The 12,500-nt window shown below is 41.2% G+C and overlaps 1 protein-coding gene across 1 annotated transcript in view; it reads left to right on the top strand.

Moving 5' to 3' along the window:
- The window catches only part of LOC135203049 (fibrillin-1-like), a 141,760-nt gene that overhangs the window by 65,966 nt on the left and 63,294 nt on the right, over positions 1-12,500 (top strand). The window contains exons 3-5 of the mRNA XM_064232635.1: positions 8,041-8,718; positions 9,644-9,745; positions 9,956-10,051. Of these exons, the coding sequence (XP_064088705.1) occupies positions 8,041-8,718; positions 9,644-9,745; positions 9,956-10,051 (876 nt within the window). The remainder of the gene's footprint in view (positions 1-8,040; positions 8,719-9,643; positions 9,746-9,955; positions 10,052-12,500) is intronic.

Here is a 12,500-nt window from a genome sequence, read left to right as displayed (position 1 = left end):
CGGATATAAATCACATGAATGGTTTTCAGCAGACTGAAAAATTAATATTACGGATATAAATCACATGAATGGTTTTCCTGTAGTTATGTAACACTATGAATTAAATAACATACAGTACCCAGACTGATTCTGACTAATGAAAATCTTCACTTGAAATGAGTACATGATACTGAGTTTACGAACCTGGCCATGAACCCGAGGTGACATGGATCATTGTCCTACCAAGACGACGCTCTTGAGGGGAAGGCAGAATTTCGTTCCGCATTCCTTGATGTCGCCTTCTTTCTATTGGATTAATTTCTTTTTGTAATCCAAGGACTCTAAAACTCGTGGTTATTTTTTATCAAAGCTAGGCTATATCATTTAAAAACAAAACTATTTTTAGCAATGTAGTTCATGTGATTCAGCACCTTCAGAGGAATACTTTTACATACAATGACTTACACATAAAGGAGAACCAACACCCGTGCAGCCTGAGCTACTACTACTCTAGGTCAATCAAGAATGTATGTAAAAGATTTAGGCCGGGAAAAAGGGAGCTCACATTTTTGCGACATCCTTCACCTTAGGAAGTCTGGGGGAACCCGACCACAAGGGAAGGTTTAGTCAGGTGAAGCAGAGAGTTACGACCCAGTCGTGGCCTAGCCCCATCCGCAGTGCTACAAGACGAGGGTAGCTCATGACAAGCATCATTAATAAAATATCATTCTCTAATCGATGTGACACGAAAGGACGTGGAATAAGAAACTACAAGGAATACGTCTGTGATCCGCCCAGGCTCAGAAAATTTTATATGCCCAGGTACACATAGCCTTGGTGTACTGTCTGTATTTTGTTTCCACAGCTAATGTATCTCCATTGGGGGTACGTAGTGCTGTCAGTCCACCGCAAGTGTTGCACTGTAGACATACTTGAGGTCCTTTGCAGTGTTCCTTCGGCCCCTAGCTGCAGTACCCTTTCATTCCTTTTATTGTACCTCCATTCCTATTCTCTTTCTTCCATTTTACTTTCCACCTAGTTTCATAGTGCAACTGCAAGGTTTTCCCCCTGCTAACCTTTCAGTCCTTTTTACTGTCAGTTCCCGTTTCAGTATTGAATGACCTCATAAGTCCCAGTGTTTGGCTTTTGGCTTTAATTCCAAATTCTAGAGTTGATGTCATAAAGAAGAGAGAGAGAGAGAGAGAGAGAGAGAGAGAGAGAGAGAGAGAGAGAGAGAGAGAGAGAGAGATTTACACAGAATATCACAGTTTTAAAAATTAAATTTCATTATTCCTAACTATACAAACCTGAGGTCCTTTACAATAGGAATTGCATGCAGCATAGCTGGAATACGGATGTTCAAGGTGGTTAGGCTGTACCACTTGCCTGGTAGGTGGGGAGACCCACCTGCCCGGATGTAAGACTCCAATTTACTTGCGGCCTATGTTTCAGATTGAGGGGTGTCATTAGGAGGACCTCAGGTTTGTAGAGTTAGGAAAAATACAGTTTACTTTCAAAAATTATGATTTGTTCCCACACGACACAGGCAGTCCCTGGGTTACAAAGGTGGTTCTGTTCTTGAAAGCTGAAAATCGTCGTAAGCCGGAAAATCGTCAAAAATCCTAGGAAAACCTTACCTTTAATGCTTTGGGTGTATTAAAAACTATGTAAACTTTATTTTGCATTTTTTGAGCCATATTTCTTCCATCAGATTGGCTTCATAACCCTGGAACATGAGTCATAAACCTGGAAATAAATTCTGATGAATATAATTGAAAAGCATCGTAACCTCAGAATGTTATAAGCCAAACCCATCGTTAGGCAGGGACTGCTTGTATGCAAACACTTTCTCCTTTACAATAGGAAGACTCACTGGTTGGAGGGAGGAATCTGAGTGAGTCTCTAAAACTGACTGGAGTTCAGCACACCTGGGCTATTCCTCCTGGTTGAAAAAACGAGAAATAGTGCCCTGCCTCTGACACAATGATTAGGGTCTAACAACTGCAAGATCAAAAGTCAGACCTCTGGACCTTTTCAAAATGAGTGAGGAATCGTAACTCGTATGAAAAGGCAGTGAAGAATATAAAGAGGTGGAGGTATGAAGGCAAAGATATGAAACGTTCCTGCCTTATTACCATCATCTCCTTCCTCCCTTGCTAGAGGAATTAGCGAGATTGCCTCTATGATTCTGATAAGAAAAGTAGAAAGGAAACTGTGTGTAAGCTTACCACATCAAATGCCCAACCAGCCAGTGTAAGTTCGAGTCCTATTCTCAGCACAAAGGAATAGAAGTAGAAGGACGAGGAGAGGTAAGGAGGAGAGATCAGCCACTCTTGCATCCTTCTTACCTCGAGAACTGCACACCATAGGCGAGACATGCAACTTGTCCTCTTGAAGGAGCCTGGTAAGCAAACACAACTTGTTGAATATCCACCACAGGTCCAAGGAAAAGGTGTTCCTTGGCAAGGACCTGCGGGAAACTACCCATAGGAAGCAAGACATAATGTGGTCCTCATGGGGACTACATCTATCTTCCAGTCCGACATATCTTCAGAGTGAGACGAAAGGACCAAGCCACTGGCGGCACTGTGCGCTCTCGGGAAGAGCGTGCAGATGATGTAGCTATCTGCAGTGACGAAGCTCACAATCTTGCAGGAATCGAAGGAAGCCACGTCCTTATACACTTCTCATTGGTGAGCCTTTAGTGGAAAAAGGAGATTGACATCCAATGAAGGACGTTGAGTCTCAGCAGGTCCAGCAACCCATCAATAGAACAAAGTAATAAGTGATCTGGATCAATAAAAACAAAGTCCAAGGTGTAGAGGATCATGAAGGGTTCAACCTGTCAAAACAGATGCCGAATGATTTGACATCCAAGACAGAGGGACGGGATGCAGTCTTGAAAAACAAATACTGTCTGGTAACTCTCGTAAGGGCTTGCATGTCCCAAACGAGTCAAATGCTGTCCAGAGGCCTGAGGTCCCTGAGATGGCAAGACAGAGAAAAGAGTTTCCCATTAGTAGTAAAATCTTAGCTGAGGAGAAACAATACTTCTCACATGAAAGACTAGAGTGAGTGTGTACCCATGTCTTTTACAGTTGAATCAGAAAGAAGTTAACTTTCACGATTCTGACAGAAAAAAGTCCTGTCAGTGACACCAACCAAATAGGACAGTTCTAATCCATGAAATTTACAGAGGACTGAAAGAGAATTTCATTGCTGTTTGGCAAAAGGGCCTGTGCTTGCAATAAAGGCTGGAAGTCTTTAGCCATGTAAAACACAGAATGTACTGTCTGTACGAACCTCTTCTTGACACTGCGAAGGTAGGTTCAGGGACTTGTCTTTACCCTGCTGTCAGGGCAGATGAATTCTTCCAACATTTCCTCCTATTCTGGGTGAACAATTAGTAGTTGAACACTTTACGAATTAGAAAATGTATATAGCAGACAAAAAACTGCTGTATTTGTTTGAAAAATCATTCTGAATTATTGCAGTGGGCCATGGGTTGATTGCGATGAAACAGAAGACTTATAGACTTCTGTTATACTCTGAGGTAAACAGAAAGATGATAATGAGTCTAATGATACATATCTCTGTCTGGTAATTCTCGTAATGGCAAATGTAGAACACGATACATGAACCATACGCAAGAATTCAGAGCCAACCAGATATCTAGGTCTGTGATGGCCAGGCAGAGAGATTCGAATTACTAGTTAACACTCAACAGAGGAGAAACAATACCAAGACAAACAAAATCCAGCAAGAAGGCATTATTCTGCCCCTCACTCAACTCCGTAGGCTGAGTTGCTTTGGTAGTACATTCCATGTTGGAAAACGTTCGACATACAGAACTATCGAGTGCGCTATAGGTACACTTGAGCACCTGCACGTTAACTGAGATGAGAGGGAAAGAGACAATCTTGCTCAGTGATAATGCCAACCCTGTGGTGTTGTTGTCAAACAATACCAATAGTTGTCTCAAAATCAAAACTGGAAATTCTTGAGAGGCCCAGAATGCTGCCCTGAGTTTCAGGTTAATTAAGAAAAGGTACTATTCGTCTATTCACATACCAGAAGAACTAACTGACAGGTATGTGCCTATTAATCAGACGATGCATCTGATAACAGATGCATGTTGCGTGAGAATATACAAGTGCATTCGTAGGCTCCTGTTAATTGAGCGTCAGCCTAATTCTTCATTTCGAGAGAGAAAAGAATAAGGACTGGAAGCAAACCTCCTTCATTTTCTTATGAAGAGAGCGAAGGTGAAGCCGTCCTGAAGGGAGGCATCCGTGGTGATAACAGGACTCTGAAGATGACTAGTTCAAGCCAACTGGCTGTTCCCAAAACAGGAACACTGGAGAGATAGCATTCAAACTTCTCGTTGATATCCATCCTGAATAGATTGAACATATGTTTGGTGAGATCCTAAGACTGAACCATGAACATATTCTCTTGTATTCAAACTCTGAGGAGTAGACTCTGTAGAGTTCCTCTTATTCCTTCGCTCATCCTGATGTAACCCAGGGAGTATAGGGAAAAAGAGAGTAGGATTGACTCTTCTTTCTTGCTCTTCTCTGATTTTGTGGTGATGATAGCAATGCACTAAGTAGGAAAACGTTTTCGCTTCAGCAAAATATGCTTCCTGAAGGGAGAGCAGAGGTTCTCACTCACCAAAAGAAGCCTTTTTTTTCCTACAACTGGTTCATTCTCGTAAGCGTGAGTGAGAGTTGAGCAGAGTTGAATGTGTCAAAAGTTGGTTAGAAGTTGCCACATCTTGTTACGCATCTCTTCTCCGTGATCGAACCTCACAAAGAGGACTACCTAGAGAAAACCACCTCATGGCTCCTCCAGATACCTTGTGCTGAGGGACAGTGACATCAAACTTTGCACTTGAGGAAGAGCCATTCTTAGCTTTCACAGGTGGGTCTGCATCACCAATGCGGCTCAGACCCTTCTCTCGGCCTGTGCCACTGTCACGAAAGAGAGAAGATTTCCTATAACTGACTGTGGTTGCACGACCCCCTATGGAGATCGTACACTCGGAAATACTTGCGAACGACTACCCAAAACAGTCCCATTCCAAGAGCAGCGTCCCTGTAACCAGGGATAGGAGAACAAACCTGGGTCTGAACTGCTGGGGTTCCCGAGACACTACATCCTGGGGAAAGCGTCACGATTCCCACTCATGAAGGAGCAGTTGAGCTAATGAGAGAGCCAACTGCTTCCTCTCCAGGGGGAGAACACAGTATGTAGGCCCCCAACATTGAATCCTGCAGAGAGCACTCTGTAGGATTCCTCCTATTTACCTTGCCCCTTTGGTGTAGGTTGAGGAAGTATGTAGAGGGAATGGAGAGGAGGATCAGATGCTCTCATTCCTCCTCACAGCAGTGTTGTCAAAAAGAATGAGCCACACCCTGTCACCAACCTTGCAGTATTGACAGTGGTGTGGGTCCAGGAAAGCATGTTCGCCTTGGCAAAAGGCTTTTCCGAGGAGAATGCATTGGTTCTTATTGAGCTGTAGTAGCGGTTCCGCTACCAGACTGGCGAGAACATGTGTCATCCTCGCAACACATCCCAGCCCACTTTGAGGCTGAAACCTCATGCGAAGAAGGCTGTAAAGGGGACCTCCTTGTAGCTTCTCCAGATGCCTTGTCCTGAGGGACAGCAACATCGACCCTGGCACCTGAAAAAAGTCTGCAGGTGGGTCCGAGCTGCGGCTTGATCCCTTCTCTCGCCCTGTGCCACTGTCACGATGAAGAGAAGATGCCCCATCAATGATTGTGGGTGTGCGAACCCCCTTGGAGGGTTGTACACTTGGAGAAACTCGCGAACGAGTCTCCGACATGGCCCCAGTTCCAAGAACAGCACCCTTGGAACTAGAGACGAGAAAGAACCTGGGTCCAAACTGCTGAGGCTCCCCAGGCAATGGACCCTGGGGACAGCGTCACGGTTCCTCCTCCCAAAGGAGCAGGTTGAGCCGACAAGAGAGCCAACTGCTTCCCCTGGGGGGAGGATGCAGACCCTCAGAAGTCTTGTGGTGAGAATTCTTAGGGGGCCAGAGAAGCTACCGTCGTCTTCTTAGGTCGAGAAGCCTTCGAAGGTGAGGAGGCATCAGACAACGAAGACAACAACACCTTTCGAGACCTCTTCTTCCCGGCTTCTTCGCCAACTTCCGCAAGACTCCTATAGAATGAAGCATAGTCATCATCAGCATAGACACTGTTCAGTGACAAAAATCCAGGATAACAGCAGCAAATTAATATGATTTTCCAGCAGGGGAACTGCACACACACTTGAAGGCCATTGTCACAGCATGCTAACGAGTCACAGGTACAATTCCAAGGGTTAGGATAGCCAACACCAAGAGATATCCAACCATCTACTGCTGTATTCTACTATTGCTCACTGTTAATTTGCAGAAAGAAAAATATAATTATAAAGAAGGGTATGTACTCGTTTTGCACTAAAGGGCACCACCCTCTGAAATGAGAGGAGATCCCTCAAACATCAACACCACATAACCCCCCCTCCCCCTTCTTCATCCAATAAGGAAGCGAAAAGGATGAAGAAGGGGAATGCTGGGAGAGAAAAAAACATATGGCAAACCTCCGAAGTTTCTTCCCAATAATTCTCCTAAAGTGTAAGAGTTAATGTCAAATAAATATAGTCATGCCCTTACATTAAAGGGCGAGAATAAGTGAAGGTGTAGGTAATGCACCTTTGCCACTGGCCTTTTGACACACAAAGGGGAAAGACGGCCAGCATGGCTCATCACAAAAAGTGGGTTACTGTATTGCAGTGGACCCCCGTATAAGTGTTCTCGAGATTCATGGACTCATGTATTTGCCGATTTCTCTATGGACCATATTTATCCATTATTCACAGGAAATTCTTGTATTCACTGAGTTTTTCTCTGAGAAATATCCACTGATTAAATGCACTTTTTGTGATAAAACTATTAAAAAACTAGGTATAAGCACTTTTTAATGTGTTTTTCTTGAGTTTGAATTAAGAAAATAGGCAGTTTTAAGCATTTTTTATAGAGTTCTAAGTATTCGTGGATTCTAGCTATTCATGGGGGTGGTGGTTGTTCTGGTACGAATCCCACGTGAATATGTGGCGTCCACTGTAATTAGTAATACGTACGAGTTAATTATTAATATCAAACAGTATATTCAATACATTTAATAACAATAAAAGAAAGATCCCACTGGGAAATTGTGATTAACGGTCAGTCAGCAAAAGCTCACAAACATATGTCTTCACTCGAACACGGCTGCAAGTAAATTGGAATGTTTATTTCTGAGCAGGTGGGTCTCCCCGCCTACCGGGAGGTAGTTACTACCTAACCACCTTGTTCAAGAATTTATACCTCTCTGACATTTTCCTCACATGGGATATTTGATTGCTGTCAGTATTCAATATAATTAAGTTTTGCTGGTAATTATTTGGTGTTACCTGTGTAGAAGTTCCACTGGCTCTAGCAGTTTCCATATTCTGTTGAGGCTAAACTGAGGGCTCAGTCTTTTGTGTAAAGATATTTCCTCACAGTTGAATTTTGTCCTTTCAAGGGAAAGTTGCAAAGTTTAATGTAGGTTTGTTTATATTATAATTATCATAGGGCACAACATGCCATCAAAAATGTTGTTAGCCTTACAGAGCAGAGCCTTCATTGGGTTTTCACATCAGGTTTTTCATTAGGGGCTTTTAGGTCTTCAATTATGTCCTTCATGATGTTTGGGATCACTTTTTTGGCCTTCAAACTGCCACCTTCATTTCATCTCTTGTTTTTCTCTATTTCTCATCCTATTTCCAGACCACCCCATTCTCTCTTGTGGTCTTTGGACGGCACATCTCTCCAGATTTTTCATTTGTCAAGAGATATTTTCAAAGCCTAATGTATCATTTGCCTTATGTATCATTTGCTCAAATGTAGCTGAAAGTAGTATATTCTCCAGTGTACCATAGCCTAACATATCATATTCTCATATATCATTTGCCTAATGTATCTTTTACCTTGTGTATCATTGCCTAACGTATAATTCGCTCCTCTTTCAGCTGTGTGTGTCCGTGACTGCGGCCGAGGGGGAAGATGCATCCGTCCAAACCTGTGCATGTGTGTGGGAGGCTTCATCTCCCACATTTGTGGAGGGAGGAATGGCTTTGGCAGAGGGGATGGAGATGGTGACATAAATGGTGGTGGCATTGGTGGGGGAGGCATTGGTGGTGGAGGAGGCATTGGCGGCGGTGGAGGCATTGGGGGTGGAGGCATTGGCGGTGGTGGAGGCATTGGCGGCGGTGGAGGCATTGGCGGTGGAGGCAGTATAGGTGGAGGAGGTATCAGTGGGGGAGGCATTGGTGGTGGAGGAGGCATTGGTGGAGGACCTGGTGGTGGTGGAGGTATTGGGGGAGGAGGCATCAATGGTGGTGGAGGCATTGGAGGAGGAGGTGGTATTGGAGGAGGAGGGGGCATTGGAGGCACTGGTGGTATTGGAGGAGGTGGTGGCATTGGTGGAGGTGGTGGTGGCATTGGTGGGGGTGGCGGAGGCATTGGTGGAGGAGGAGGAGGAATAAATGGAGGTGGCATTGGTGGAGGAGGAGGAATAAATGGGGGTGGCATTGGTGGAGGAGGAGGAATAGGTGGTGGTGGTATTGGTGGAGGAGGAGGAGGAATAGGTGGTGGTGGTATCGGCGGAGGAGGCATTTCTGGAGGTGGAGGCATCGGAGGAGGAGGAGGTAAGCTCATTAGTCACCATTTACAAATGACTAATTAACATGGTGAAACAGGACTTTTTGTGCCAATGTTGAATTTTCTCATTTTGATATTAACCTATCTGTCTTGACATTTATTTGACCTTTGACTGTCATTTATAATTAAAAAGGCTAAATTCAAGTTTTTATTACCATTAAGTTTTTGCATATTATTCATAGGCCTACCTAATCGATTTAAAGCATTGGTTCTTGACCTTTTTATTACCACGCCCCTTTAAGAGTTGGTCCTTTATTTCACGCCCCCCTTGCATCTATGAGTAAAATTCCCTCCGAGATTTAAAGGAAAATAAAAGAAAATGAGAAAGAGAAGGGGTTTCAAGGGATATGAAGGAAGGTCAATTATTACAAAACATGGTAACCCCAACAAGCCTAACTATAGTAGTAGACTCTAGGAAGTAACATTATAAGGTGATATACTTTTTGCAGTTTTTCATAAACTTTTGAATATTAGTTGCTCACTCTTCTAAAGAGAATACTGAATTAGAGGATTTTTTTTCATTTTTCCTTAGGGCTCGTGCCTCCCCTGGAAATTGCTGATGCTCCCCCCTCTCAGGGGGGTGCATCCCCCAGGGTAAGAACCTCTGATTTAAAGGGCAATTTACCAATACTTAAAATAAAAAAAAGGCCAAAGTCAAGTTTCACCATAAATATTTTGCATAATTATTTTCATATCCATGAGTTAATATAAACTGCTACATAGTTTGTTTCCTAAAGTGGCTATCTGTATTCAACCATATGGGATGACCAGTCATTATTCATATGGATTGGACTTGTATGACGTCCTTGCACTTGCATCTTAAACATTTAGAAAATATCAGCAGTGCTTGTATGGTTATTTACTGGTAGCTGCAAATGTTTGTTTTAATATAATGAATTCTTCTTGTCTAAGGGGGTGGATTTGGCTGCACCACAACATGTGTCAATGGTGGAACATGCCAAGGAAATCGATGTATATGTCGCCCTGGATTTACTGGAGAGCATTGTGCAGAGCGTAAGTAACAAACAGTTGTTATTTCAGTTATGGTTGGTACAAAACTAGTAGTGAAATTAAATATGCAATAGAGAAAAACCATAATTGTAAAATAATGTTGACATGAATGAACCAGGACTCATCAAAGTTTAAAACTTGTTTCTCGCATTAATGAACTCTGTAATACTTTTTGGCTTATCAAGTGTACTTAATTTGTTGTCTCCATTTCAGCCGTTTGCCAACAACCCTGCCTGAATGGAGGGCGCTGTGTTGGACCTGACCGATGTGCATGTGTTTATGGATTCACTGGGAGGCGCTGCGAGGCTGGTCAGTCTTTTTACACATACCTAGACCTGTAGTGCATAACATTTTTAGACTCTATTAACAAAGACAGAAGTGCTGTATATGCAGTACATACATGAGGCTGATTTCTGAAAGTTCTTTGTTGCCTTAAGGGCCCAGAAAAGTTTGGAAATGCCACTGATGGACATGATTTATTTACGTAATCCAGTATATGTTAGATTTCTTTTCCATGGTATTGGAATGAGGTTTCTTTCAACGATTCTTGCTCAACCCATCTAATAGAAGAAAGAGATTTCTTGAAACAGGATTGGGTGTTACTTAAATTAATGTCATACATATTTCATAATGATTGCTTATTGTCATAGAACAAGGCAGAAGACAGTTAAATTGCTGAAAAGCGTCAATATAATAAAAGATTAGGAGGAAGTAGTGAAAATAACTAGGCATGAAAAAGGACATTTTGGCTTCAAGCAAGGGAACTCAAGATTTTGGAAGTCCATACTAGAGATTCCATGGCACTCCCCAAGATTTGGGACATTGTCACAGTCCATTTTAAAACATGTAAGAGTATCACCTGAGATGACCCAGGTGCACAAAGAACAGCACATATGCTGATATCAGCTACATGCATATGCTAGTATCAGCTACCTACATATGCTGATATCAGCTACATGCATATGCTGGTATCAGCTACCTACATGTGCTGATATCAGGTACCTGAACAAAGTGCTTAAAGAGTAGCCTTGGTTACTCAATATAATCACTTAGTTTGAAACCAACAAGGAGATAATCCCATTGGAGCTGACAGGAGTGGAAGTGGAATATAATTATGAAAGAATGAAAATTCTAGTTTCTTAAGCAGCAGTGAATTGTATGTTTTCGTCTCGGATTAATGAACCAGCATTATAATGAGAAAAACTCCTTTTTGGTATCATGGAATTGGAAATGCATCTTATGTCTTGAGTAGCTATAATAATAGATGCTAGACGTACATTTTACTTTCCTCAATGTTGAATACTATGTAGAGCAGTTATTAATAAAGGAGTGGCAGGGTTTTCTTTAAAAGATATTTTTAAAGTATTTCCTGTAATAACATTTGGTAGAATGCAAGAATTTCAACTTTTTCAGAAATCGGCTGTATTATGTACAGCACTACAGTTCGAATGTTTTATCTATCATATTCTGTTGGAATTATTCACTAACCACAATTAACACTGTTTTTACAGTAACCTTTTCAGTTGAAAAATAAGTTTGTGGGTGATTGCCTGAAGCATATATTATATATATATATATATATATTATATTATATGATATATCTCTATATATAATTATATTATTATATATATTAATATGTAATTAAAACTAAATAAAAATCTATATTTTTTTTATTTTTTTTTTATATATATTTATATAGATTATAAATTATGGTATATATATATATGTGTATATATATATATTATATATATATATATATATATATATATATGTATATATATATATACTATACATACAGTGTTCCCCCCGTATTCGCGGGGATGTGTACCAGGCACCCCCAGAAATAGTTAGAACCCGCGAATAGTTAGAACCACCACTAAAAATGCTTATAGCTGCCTATCTTGAAAGTTCAGATACCAAATGTATACCTTTAATAACATCCTACTTCAAATATACCCAAAATTACTAACCTATTACTGTATTAATCTTTGAGGTTATATTATTAATATCATTTCAAAGTCATCTTAAACATTTTACTATTAAAAATATATATACCTACAGCCAATAACAGAGAGAGAGAGAGAGAGAGAGAGAGAACATCATATATCTGACCATCAAGAGTGAAATTATGAATTATTTCTGAGACAGAGAGAATAATAATGAGAGAGAGAGAGAGAGAGAGAGAGAGAGAGAGAGAGAGAGAGAGAGAGAGAGAGAGAGAAAATAACTCCTAAACTCCGACTCCTTCCCCTCCGCCAAATACGTATCTCAAACTGTCATATACTCCCCCGCCCACCTTCCTCCACGTGGATAAAAAGACTGGGTATCGCTATTTTTAATTAATCTTATTAATATTTGAAAATTAGTTATAAGGTAAATCATTTATTTATACTACAAAACAAATAAACATACGTAAGTAAGAAAGAACAAAAGAGAGAGAGAGAGAGAGAGAGAGAGAGAGAGAGAGAGAGAGAGAGAGAGAGAGAGAGAGATGTTATTGTTACTGTTTAATCTCATTAAACTTAATATTATTTGTAAACTAGTACTGTATATTATTATTTTACCATAAAATGTAGTAATGTCCTTAAAGATACACTTATACATACATTTCCAGCCCAAGCAGAGGGCGAGAGTTACCAGTAAGACATTATCCCGTGTGGCAAAAGAGAGAGAGAGAGAGAGAGAGAGAGTTGGGGGGGTGGTTATCCTTATTTAAAAGACTGAAAAGGATAGATTATTGTACTTCTATGAAATACTA

This window comes from Macrobrachium nipponense, chromosome 33 (genome assembly GCF_015104395.2).
Source record: "Macrobrachium nipponense isolate FS-2020 chromosome 33, ASM1510439v2, whole genome shotgun sequence".
In the NCBI taxonomy this organism is placed as follows: Eukaryota; Metazoa; Arthropoda; class Malacostraca; order Decapoda; family Palaemonidae; genus Macrobrachium; species Macrobrachium nipponense.
The sequence above is the reverse complement of the archived record's forward strand: the minus strand, read 5'-3'. Positions and strand labels throughout refer to the sequence as shown.